At 34.1% G+C, this 12,873-nt stretch overlaps 1 protein-coding gene across 1 annotated transcript in view; it reads right to left on the bottom strand.

Moving 5' to 3' along the window:
• RIMS1 (regulating synaptic membrane exocytosis 1) overlaps positions 1 to 12,873 on the bottom strand; it is a 490,811-nt gene that overhangs the window by 274,824 nt on the left and 203,114 nt on the right. Inside the window, exon 3 of the mRNA XM_021693604.1 lies at positions 12,021 to 12,032. Coding sequence (XP_021549279.1) covers positions 12,021 to 12,032 — 12 coding nt within the window. The remainder of the gene's footprint in view (positions 1 to 12,020; positions 12,033 to 12,873) is intronic.

The following is a 12,873-nucleotide window of genomic DNA, read 5'->3' on the forward strand; positions in this document are numbered from 1 at the left end:
GGAGACATGTATAATCAACAAAATACTTAGAGGAAAAGAAATCTTAATCCCTGAATAATACTGAGGATATTGCCAAAAGAAAGGGGAAAAGGATTGCTAGAGTTAGAGTGGGAGAAAGCAAGTGAGAAGAACCAAGGAACCCTGTCTTGAATTCCCTGCTGCATGGCTTCCTTCCTATAGCATCAAGCTTATCTTTCAGAAAACTGACAGACTGGACTCACAGAAAATGAAAGCTTTCTTCTTTGTCTAAAAGCAAAATTTCTAAAAGGGATCAATCTTAAATTTCAAAGATGAGCCAATGAATGAAAATTTCATTTGAAAATAGTGGAACTTTTCTGAGGAATCAAAGCAAGTGTTTCTCTAAGAAACAGCCTTATTATATATATTACAAAAATTAGTTGGGGCGCCTGGGTGGCTTAGTCAGTTAAGCATCTGACTTAGCTCTGGTCATAATTTCAGGATCCTGGGATCTAGCCCTACATTGGGCTCTGTGCTCAGCAGGGAGTCTGCTTGTCCCTCTTCCTTTCCCTCTGTCCCTCTTGTTCATGCTCACTCTCTCTCAAATAAATAAGTAAAATCTTTTTAAAAAATTAGAGAAAATTTACCTGAAAAAACCCTCCCAATTCATATTCTTAATACCTTAATTAAAAAACACTATTGCTAAAAAATGCTAACCATCACTTGAGCTTTCACTGAGTTGTAATCACTGATCATAGATCACAATAACAAATATGGTAATAGTGAAAAAGTTTGAAATATTGCAGGGATTACCAAAATGTGACAAAGAGATATTGAGTGAGCAAACGTTATTGAAAAAATGGTGCTGACAGACTTGTTTGACACAGAGTTGCCACAAACCTTCAATTTGTAAAAAAAAATGCAGTATCTGTGAAGTGCAGTAAAGTGAGGCACAATAAAATGGGGTATGCCTGTATATGCCTTTTTAACTTATTTTATACAATCCCTATTATATTTTTTATGCTACGCCCTGTAATTCATATTGATATCCCAACTTTTACTATTGATCAAACTGAAAATAAAGCAAAAATAGGAAAAACAGAGAGGGTAAAATGAGAGGTATTTACTTATAGTCATCCCACAATAAAAGCAGGATAGTCTTTAGTTCTTTAATCTCTAAGAAAAGAGAGAACTCAAAGAAAAATAACATATTATCCTGGCAAATAGAAACAAAAAGTTGAGTTAAGTGATAGTGTTCATACTGTTTCTTTAAATAGTTCATTGGTGATGTATGGTCCGAGAAGGATGATTTAAAAAATACTGAACTGGACTGACACCAACAAATGCTAAGGGTGTTGTGGAATCTCTGATATGAACTGCACAGAAATTAGGCCTTGCTATCTAGTGTTTAAGAAACATATGCCTAATAAACATTAGTTAGTTTCTAGGAAAGATTTTCCACAGCTAACATTTCATAGACATGAAATGTTAGAGTTGAGAGAACCTATTTATCTCATTTAATTCACATTTTTCCAACAAACATGAATTGGGTACCTAGTGTGTGTCAAGTAATGTGTTCATCATTTGAGTATTCAAGGTAGTATTTATTCTTTCCATACCTAGAAGAAAGTCACTAATCAATAGGATATTTATAATAAAGGTGTGTAAAAGATGTAGAAAGACCTAACTCTAATTCTGCCTGAGACACTCAGGGAGGGCTTCATGTTGGGGATGACATTTGAGTTGCTCTTGGAATTTGGTAAGTACTTTTCGTCAGTTGGAAAAGTTGACCAAGATTATTTTGGTATTGAAAGAAACTAAGCAAGGGTATGAAAGTATAAAAAAACCCAAGATATATGGAGGGAAATTAATAGCACTGTTAACTTGTAAATTAATCTAAACTGCATTTGATGCATGAATATCCTCTACAAAACCCCCAACAAATGGTCCTCTGATATCTAATAAGAATTTAGGCATATCTAGCAACTAAATTTCAAAAACCAAAATATATAGATTTGAGAAGATATATTCTTATGACAAAGAAACAAAATAAATATAATGGGTAATAATTTTTTAACCATGTCTAAAAGTGAGGAATAACAACAATAAACAAGGAAAATATCAACTACTTTTAGCAAAACAAGAAACCTCTGTGATTATCCATTCCAACCACCAACCTGAGGCTTAACTTACCGCTCTCCCTAAAAACCTCCTGCAATATTCCATCAAGTGTACCTACCCCTGTGATTGTCCTATCTGGTTTAGCTTGTACCAGAAAACATAATTGCATACTCTGTTGGTCTTCTGTGTTTTTATGTAGTTTAAAGACACAGACATTTTCAAATTCCCAGAAGTAACTGAAGAACAAAGGTGTAATATTTTCCCCACAGAAGGTGAATTTTCTACTTTTGCCCATATAATTTGCTGCAACAGCACTTTAATGGTCAGTAAAAACATTTGATTGATTTTTATGAAAATTAAATATTTTACAACATAGATGTTTATAAAGTAAATGCACAAAGTTAGTTTTCTGTCATTTTAGAGCAATTCAAATGGAATTTTGGAAAAAAATATTTGCTGTTGAAGTTTATGTGTGTGAAAAGAATCTATTGCATATACATATTATACAACAACAAAATAAATTACTCAGTCAATACATTGATTTATTAAATTCCATAGTAAGGGAATATATGAAAAAAAGATTTCTTAAGGTCTAGGTGCCTAACTTCAAGTTATGACTACCAGATTTAGAACACATTAAAAAATTTTTAAGTATCTACAAAACAACTCTCATAACTTTAAAATATATTTTATAAAGTTTTAAAGATATCTCCAAAACACTTCTAATAAATAGAATATGAATAATAGTCATGATCTTGTGGCTTGAAAGCAAATGGGCACATATTTTTGGCACTAAAAGGTTTGAGTAGGGATGTTGACAGAATTTCCAGATGGTTGGCATCCTATACACAAAGTGGAAGAAGGAAGTTTTTGGGAATTCTATTTTATTTAATAAAACATTAAATAAAAATTACTATGCACTGACACACGGTTAATTTGAATATGTAAATAATAAACTCACAGAAGTAAATTTTATATTAAATTAAACAGAAAGTACATTGTGGCATCTATCATTATAATATTACATTTTTTTAAGTGAGAGTTGATTTTGAAAACAAAATTATATATAAGACTGATCATGGGAGAAAAAATATGAATGAATAAATGAATGGGAAAAATGAATAAATGAATTAGTGAATGGATAAATGTTAACACAGAACTATCAACAATCTTCTAGAATAATGATGTGAGGAGCTCTGGCAGGCTTCCTCTCTGGAAAAACAACCATAACTGGTGAAAATTATTTTTAAAAAACAGCCATTTGAAGTCCCTGGAAGTTGTCCAAATGGCATATAGAAAATGGAGAAATGTTTATTCGAGGAAATCTACTAAATCTCCATAAGAACAGTGAGAGTCTGTGGCATTTGAGTTAAAACCCACTCCCTTCCTTCTCACCAACCAGCTCAGCAAGACTGAAATTCTATTCTAGGTGCATACAGTCAAGAACATAGGCTTTCTCTCCCACCACTCCAAGTTCCCAGTCAAGGGCTACAGTATCTACCCCAGACAGGAAGGCCACCAGCATTTCTCATCCCCCATTCTGGCTCTATGTTGCAGAAGCTCTATTTCAAGCAAGTGTAATTGAGTGGTCAGGGGTTCCCTTCCTTTACACATTTCCCAATTATAAGACTGAAGCTCTATGTAGATGTAGCAGGCCAAGATTACTGTACCTTAATCACCTATGTCTTAGCTTGTTCATAGGGCAGAGGTTCTATTCCAGGAAAAGTAAGAACAAAAGTTGCTGACTTCATCCAGTGCCACACTCATAGAGTAGGAGTATCTATCTAAGAGAAGCAGGCTTCTGTCTCTGTCCCACGCTCCAGAGAAGTAGCATAGAGGTTCTGACTAGGGGAAGAGGAAGATCATAGGAGAAGAGCTCTCTGTAGCTTTCCCTGAGGGAACTGATTTTATTTGGAACAGATGCTGGAAAAGTTCAAGCATAGCAGCACTGTTAAAAACAATGGTACTCCGTCACAACGTGGAGGCTGATAGTTCTTTGAGAGCAGCAAGTGAAACAATACACAAACTAGAAGTTTAATAGAAAGAACTAGGGAAACAGACAGATAGGAAGAGCCTGGAATTGGAGAAGGCTTTAAGGACTGGATTCAACACAAGCAGAATAGCTAAAAGCTTAACAGGGAGATCAGGACAAGAGAGAGAAAAACACAGCTGGTTAAAAATACTATCAACCCTGATGTGGAGGAGGTCAGAGTGATGTGTACATTTCCAAAGCTGTGCCCATATGTACTAATATCAGAGGTTGCACACTTCAGGGGAAGCAGGTCTCACTGAAATAGTACTGCCAACTCATTAAACAAATAATGAAGCAAACAAACGAACAAAAAGACAAAAAGCCCCAGGAGTGGGGACAGGGATCACACACAGATTTGTTATCTGAAATGACCAGTAATCAACTATAAATTATGAGACATGCAAAGAAACAGTAATGTGCAACTCATTAACAACAACAACAAAAAAACAAAACAGGCAAAAGAACCCTCCTTTGAGAGGCCCAGATGTTGGAAATATCAAAGACATTAAATGAGCTATTATCAATATGTTCAAAGAATCAAGGGAGTTCTAACAATGTCTCATCAAATAGAGAAGATATATTAAAACATATAAATTATCAAAAGCTAAAATGATTCTGGAGTTGAAAAGTACAATAACCAAGATAAAAAAAATTCACTACAGGGACTCAATATTAGATTTAAGCTGGCAGGAAAAGGAATCAATGAACTTAAAGATAGATCAATAGTGATTATACAATCTGATGAAAAGAGAAAAAAAAATGAAGAAAAATGTTCAGAACCTCAGAGAGATGTGGGCTACCATTAAGTGCACCAACATATGTATAATAGGATTGGCCATCAAGAGGAGAGAAAGGGATAGGAAAAAAAAAATATCAAAACAATAAGGGCTGAAAAACTTCCCAAATTTGATGAAAAACATTAAACTACAACCACAAACTCAATGAACCAAACTGGGAGGAACACAAAGAGATCCACAACCAGACATATACACATGATAATAAATGTTGAAAGCTGGGAAAGATAAATGCTTGAAAGTAGCAAGAGAAAATAATTGGTCATGTAGTAGAGACACTTAATAAGATTAACAACTGACTTCCAATCAGAACAATGGAGGTCTGAGACAGTGGGATGATATATTCGAAGTGCTAAAGATGTAAAACAAGCTGTCAACCAAGAATCTTACATCCAGCAAAACTAACTTTCAAAAACTTAAGGTGAAATAAAGGTGTTCCTAGATAAACAAAAGCTGATAGAATTCATTGCTAAAGACTCACTTTAAAGAAATACTAAAGGAAATGGTTAAAGCTGGAAGTGACACTAGACAATAATATGAACTCACATGAAAAAAACAAAAAACTGGTAAAGAAAATTATATAGGTAATTATAAAAGTATTATTTCATATTTCTTATTCTTTATCTTAAGTGATTTTAAAAATAATATAAAACAATATTAATATACTAGTATTGTTAACCTGCAATATATGGAAATCAAATATACTTGGCAATAACAGCACAAAGGAAGTGGGTGAAAGCAATGTTGCATTGGAATAAGAAAGGACACCAGATGGTAACTTGAATCCACAGGAAGAAATGAAGAAAATCAAAAATAGTAAATAAGAATATTATATAACAAATCCTATAAATATATGCTTGCTCTTATTTCTTCTCTCAGCTTCATTAAAATACATAAGATTATATAATTATATAAAGTAATAATTACAAAAATGAATTATTGCATTTTTAACATATATAGATATAAAATTTATTAAAGTAATAGCACAAAAAAGGGGAGAGGGAAACAGAGCAATATAGAATTAATACTTCTATCTCTTACTGTAATTAAGGTAGTGTGAAAGTAGATTTGTAAAGTTATTTTGGAACCCTAGAGCCACTAAGAAAATAACTCAGGACATATATTGAAAAAAACCACTGAAATAATTAAAACATACTAGAAAATACTCATTTAATGCATAAGAAAGCAGTAAAGGAGGAATGGAGGAATAAAAAAATGAAATATAAAAAAAGAAAATAAGAGATAAATATAATCATATTGATAATAATATTAAATATGAATGAATTAAAAATCCAATCACAAGGCAGAGATTGTCAGGCTGTCTTTGAAATAAATAAATAAATAAATAAATAAATAAATAAATAAATAAATAAGACCTAAGTACATGTTATTAATAGGAGACAAATGTTAGATTCAAAGATAAAAGTAGGTAAAATTAAAAGAATGTCAAAAGATATACCATGTAAACAGCAACCATAAGAGAGCTAGAGCAGCTTTACTAATATCAGACAAAAATAGGCTTTTTTTGTGACTAATATACTCCTCACTACTGGCAGCAATAATAGGAAATCTATCTGCTAATGAAATCTGTTGGATGGCAGACATCAGGGATATAATGAAAGTTGGGTGGCAGATGACAATCTGGTTGTTACTTAGTCTTTATGTCTATCTGTTTACATGCTACTAAAAGCTCACATCAGTCAAGAAAATATCTGGTACACAAAGAAGAATAGTCCTTTTCATTCTGGGCTTCAGTTTGGGTGTTAATTTTGAACCTATGGCTGAGTGGTAAATTTGCTGAAGCTGCTAGTTCTTTCTGCATATTTAAAAAACAGTCTTTTCAACTGGCTATAAAAAAAATCTCTTACTTGTGTGTACCCTAATGATAGCTAGTCTAGACAGATATTAGATTCTAAGGTATCTTAAATTTAACAGAGCTCCTGTTCTGATTCATACAGATTAGTAAGTACTTATATAATTCTAACATAAGGGACATAAAGAATCCCTAGAGAAGAAAGAAACTGAACTTCTAATACTTTGAATATGCTAGCCTTTTAAGAAAAAAACTTTCTCGGGACGCCTGGGTGGCTCAGTCGGTTAAGCGTCTGCCTTCGGCTCAGGTCATGATCCCAGGATCCTGGGATCGAGTCCTGCATCGGGCTCCCTGCTCCGTGGGGAGCCTGCTTCTCCCTCTGCCTCTGTCTCTCTCTCTGTCTCTCATCAATAAATAAATAAAATCTTTAAAAAAAAAAAAAACTTTCTCAAGAAATTGCTAACTTGGAAGCATTTTTTATGTAAGAATCGAAATCCACATAATCAAAGTGAATCTTTGGAGCTATCAAACCAGTTTAATAATTTTCACTTAAAAACAGTTTCATAGGGTGCCTGGGTGGCTCAGTCATTTAAGTGTCTGCCTTGGGCTTAGGTCATGATCCCAGGGTCCTGGATCCAGCCCCGCATCGGGCTCACTGCTCAGCGGGAAGCCTGCTTCTCCCTCTCCCACTCCCCCTGCTTGTGTTCCCTCTCTTGCTGTGTCTCTCTCTGTCAAATAAATAAATAAAATCTTTAAAAAAAACAGTTTCATAAAAAGCACAATGAGATAACATATCACTTCACATGTAACATGATGGCTTAAAAAAACCAAAACAAAACAGAGAATAACAAGTATTGATGAATGTGGAAAAACTGGAACCCCTACATACTGCTGTGCAGCTGTTAGGGAAAACAGTTTGTCAATTCTTCAAAATGTTAATCATAGAGCTATTAAATGACTCAGTAACTCAACTCTTAGGCATATAAACAAGAAATTTGACAACTTACGTTCACAAAAACCAGGGAGTTCGCCCATGGTTTTAGTCTTTAGCTTTGTGAAAGCTGTTTCTACCACAGCCCTTTTCCTTATACTACAAGGGATGATTTTTTTTCTATACTCTAGTGGAACTCCTTTTGTCCTATTATGCATCTGTATTTAACACTGATTTGTGAAATTGTAATTTCCTCAAACAAGTTTTATAAGTGCATTAAATAATGATTTGGGGGTGGAACAAAACCAGGATTACAAATTCCTAATGATTACTGAATATTAGCAAACATTCCCAGAATAGTAATGTTAAGTGCAAGAGATTAAGATTCCATGCCCCATGGGGTGCCTCTCATTAGGTTAAGTGACTCTTGATCTCAAATCAGGTCTTTTTTTTTTTTAAAGATTTTATTTATTTATTTGACAGAGAGAGACACAGTGAGAGAGGGAACACAAGCAGGGGGAGAGGGAGAGGGAGAAGCAGGCTTCCCGCAGAGCAGGGAGCCCAATGCGGGGCTCGATCCCAGGACCCTGGGATCATGACCTGAGCCAAAGGCAGACGCTTAACGACTGAGCCACCCAGGCGCCCCTCAAATCAGGTCTTGATCTCAGGATTTTGAGTTCAAGCCCCAAGTTGGGCTCCACATCCACTTAAAAAAAAAAAAAAAAGATTCCATACCTTTGAAAAATAGTGTAACAAATTCCTAAAACAAATTTGAAATAAAAAACTTACAACTTTCTGAATTATCTAAGACAATAGTTTTTTTTTTTTTTTAAGACTTCATTTATGGGACACCTGGGTAGCTCAGTTAAGTGGTTAAGCATCTGCCTTCGGCTCAGGTCATGATCCCAGAGTCCTGGGATCCAGCCCTGCATAGGGCTCCCTGCTCGGGGGGGGGGGGGGGGGGGGTGCCTGCTTCTCCCTCTCCCTCTGCTGCTCCCCTTGCTTGTGTGCTCACGCACGTGTGCTCTCTCTCTCTCTGTCAAATAAATAAAATCTTTAAAAAAAGATTTTATTTATTTATTCATGAGAGACAGAGAGAGGAAGGCAGAGGGAGAGGGAGAAGCAGCCTCCCGTGGAGCAGGGAGCCCAATGCGGGACTTGATTCCAAGATCCCGGGATCATGACCTGAGCTGAAGGCAGACACTTAACCAACTGAGCCACCCAGGTGCCCCTAACACAATAGTTTTTACAACTTGATGTGTTACTCCCCTATAGGATAAGCACAACAGAAATGCTATGAGAAATCTAATCAACTATATTGCTTAATGAAAGTCCTCCTCTTGATGCACCCTAAATCTCCTTATTGATATGTTTATCTATATGTCTACATTCTAAAACTTTAATTTAAGCCTATATTATCTTTCTGGGAAGAATCTCTAAGAGAACATTCTTGCAGAAAAAGCCATCATCAAAGCATCTTAAAAAAAAAAAAAAAAGACTGAGAACAGGAAAGTGAGCCCAGGCAAACTCTAACATTCACTTTAAATCATCATGTGGTATTGAAGATCAGAGACTGTGAAAGTTCTTTACGCTATTAAGAACCAATTATCCCACAGATAGCACTTTATGATAAGGCCAGGTCCAAACTCTGTTGCCACTGCCCCATTCTATCCAAGCCCTACCTTTTATGAACTTCTTTCTATAAAAACATACTTCCTTCATTAACATAGCATTTAGCATGATTTCTAAAAACAAATGCTAATGAAAAGCTCTAAGGAGCCAGTTTAAAAAATCATGACTCTATAAACATTGTACCTCATTAATTATCATCTTGATATACAAAAGCATTTTTTTACACATGATGTTTAAAAGGTAGGCATGTGCAGCTTTCATATTTGGAAAGAATGAGAAAATGGTAGGGTTCTGTTTTTCATGGTATTGCTGACATTTACTATAAAACACTCTTAACTTATAAAACCTGACACTTTTGGTGAAAATAAAGATTAGCCAGAGGTGTGCCAAGTTCATTTTTAGTTGCTATATTTGTAAAACAATCCCACTCACCCAACCAAAAAAGAAACACTGATGAAAATTTATGGGGCCCCAAAGGAATTTAATTTGGAGGATTCAAGGAAGCTGATTTACCAACAGCAAAGTGTTCATGTTATCAAGGGAGTTACCTAAATTCCATACTCAAGCACCAAATAGAGAGTAGAAAACAAAGTCAAAAGCAATTTAAACAGACCGTGGGGAATTTGGCACTAGCCCTATATATTTAGGTATAGGGACAGGGTATAGGTATAGGAAGAGGGCTTTCAGTGAAATAAATAACCATAATCTTACCTATGAGAGTATGCACTTATATAAAATACTCTCCTATTATAAGCTATTCCATGTGTCAATTGCAAAGTGATTATGACAGCCATTTTCCTTATAAGCAAGTATACCAGCCTTCAAGTTACTATGAGAGGTTATTTAGGCTAAGAGTGAAGTTTTAAAATAAAATACTGCCAGCCCGCAAAAAAATATGATCATTAATACTTTTTGCTGGACTTAATAAAAGACATATTTGTATGTTAGATATCCTTAGGTCTTCATATCATACACATTAGTATTTTAGTCATATTTATTCACCAATTTAACAAGCTAAGCAGAATTCATTGTATTGATCAAGATGTAGATTGCTTTTAGAAAAGTTTTATTCACCCTTAGTCCTCTTTCTTTTCCACTCACACCAACACATACACACCTATAAATTACAATTTCTTTACCAAAAATAAAAGAGCTCTGAGGAATAGGGAAAGAACCAACAATCAAGCACTTTATTTATTATTCAGTTATTCTCTTTAGCACAACTAAAACAAAATCTGGTTTCAGTTTCCTTGGACTAGAAAGGCAATTCCTTGAACAACTTCAATAGGCTACAAAGGGTTTTAATGAAATTATGACAAAGTACTTAAAAATAAGTGGTAGATATAAGCATTATAATTAAAATAAAGAAAATAACTGAAAGTGATTGTGTTTTGTAGGTCTTTCCACTCCATTTTTAGCCTGAGAACCACAAAATGCACCTGAATTCTCATTACACAGTCAGTAATCATAATCAGATAATAAGCACAAATAACCTACCATTATGGGAAGTGCTGCCAAAGGGACTGCCCTAGAGGAGTACCTGAAGTCTTATACCACCAGGTCTATAAAGCACCAGCATTATTATTTGCTTAAATGTTTATTTTTTAAAGGAATCTAAAATTATCTACATTTCAATGCAGACTCACTCAAAGTAATATTCATGAAACCAAACGTGTGATATTCTAGTTCTATATTTTTTCTAATACAGTACATTAATGCATTAAAATAACAGCCCCTATGATGATCTCACATGCCCCCAATGGTACATGCAAACACATTTAGTGAAAACAAACCATCCTACATAATTTTCAACTGGATTTCTTTCTCATAGAAAAAACTGATGAACATATATTAGCATCAAGATTAAAAAGACAGATTAATGTTCAGTTTCATGTCATGCTTGCTATGTATGCACTACAGTACATCATTTAAATTTTAAAAGAGTCGAACAAAGGCAGCGGAGTTGATATATTGAACCTAAAATACTCATTGCCTCAGTCTCATATTGGGAAATTACTGAGCTTTGGAGAAATTGTAATTTACACTAAATGAAACCATGTATCTTGGATACAAAAGACAGGTTGACTGAAGGTTCTGCTTGGATCCTATCTTTGTAAGTTCGGCCTCTGTGGTTTCTATAGCTGATAAGAGTGAAAAGTGACCTTTCGCTACCCTAGGAGTGATTTCTATGCATGAGAGAGGAAAAAAAGGGCAAAATGTGGTTCAATAGGACAACTCTGCCACTTGTGTTCTATAGAAAAATCTTTTTATTTTGAGCTTTTGATTTTAATTTGATTCATTCTTGCCACTAAATCAGTACATTCAATTCCTTCTGCAATAAAATTTCAAATCACCTGCCTATGCATCTACTGAGTGCGGAGAAAGGTACAACCTATTGGAGTTTATTGTTTCATTGAGTTTATTCCTTATTGTAGATGGAATAATCATCAAAACTCAGCTGAGAGGACAAATTGGTTCATAATGATTTAAATTATATTAAAATATCACTGTTCCCATGAACTCAAACTACCCAGACTTTACCTATTAATATAAAACTCTGTAATGCCCCTAGATGTTCATTTTATTTTTTTTTTTCCATGAGAACTGGGAATGACCTTTTCCTAACATATAATTTCTTTGTGAAATTATAGTGACTAACAAGACTAGGCAAAACATTCACTTAATAAAGTTCACAACATTATAATAACAAATGATAGAAAAGAAAGCATGGATTCTAACCACTTTGTCCTCCTTTGGGAAAGCATCCAAGGAAGCAGAGTAAAAAGAGAGGAAAAAGAAGAAGAGAAAAACAAAAATAAGGCAAATATTAATAAACAGATTTTAAGGAAATAATCATGTATTATTTTTAAAGTATTAGAGCACAGGTATTTTTACAAATAAATGTTTACTCTTCCCCAAAATACTCATTGTTCAAGCTTTCATTGAAAATGCACATATGCAGATCCTGCTATAGTAGATACAAAAATTGGTCACTATAATCTCCAAAATTTTTAGAACTTGGATTACTACATCTCTATTTAAAACATTATTCAGAAAGAAATCCCAATTCACTATTATATTTAGTCTTCCTATTACTGAAAAGACATTTTATTAAAATCCATAAAATTATATGAATAATTTTATCAAATTACTGTTAAAATATTTATAGTTACAATTGGGAAAATCTAAGAATGGGAAATATTTGTAAGAAATAAAAATGAGAAAAAAAGATGTTAACTATTGTAACCATAAATTATTCCACAAGCAATATTTATTTGTAAGATACACCTCAACATTTATAATCTTATAGGAAAAGCCAATACAATATAGTCATGCAATATTTTTTACTTATGCCCAAGATTGAGGCAGTACTTTCTTTTATTTTGTTCTTCTGAATATTTTTTCCAAATTGGATGGGTTTCGTGAAGACGGGTAGACCACATTAGGCTTGGGTGTCTTCTCCAAAGCAGAGGTACCTCTTTGCTCAATTTCCTTTAAACATGAGCTTAACCCAAGTAATTTTAATATATCAATAGTTAACTATTGTTATTGGCTTTCCACAAACCTGTAGTCGAAGGCTAAAAACAGTCAA

Source organism: Neomonachus schauinslandi, chromosome 8 (genome assembly GCF_002201575.2).
Source record: "Neomonachus schauinslandi chromosome 8, ASM220157v2, whole genome shotgun sequence".
Classification (NCBI taxonomy): Eukaryota; Metazoa; Chordata; class Mammalia; order Carnivora; family Phocidae; genus Neomonachus; species Neomonachus schauinslandi.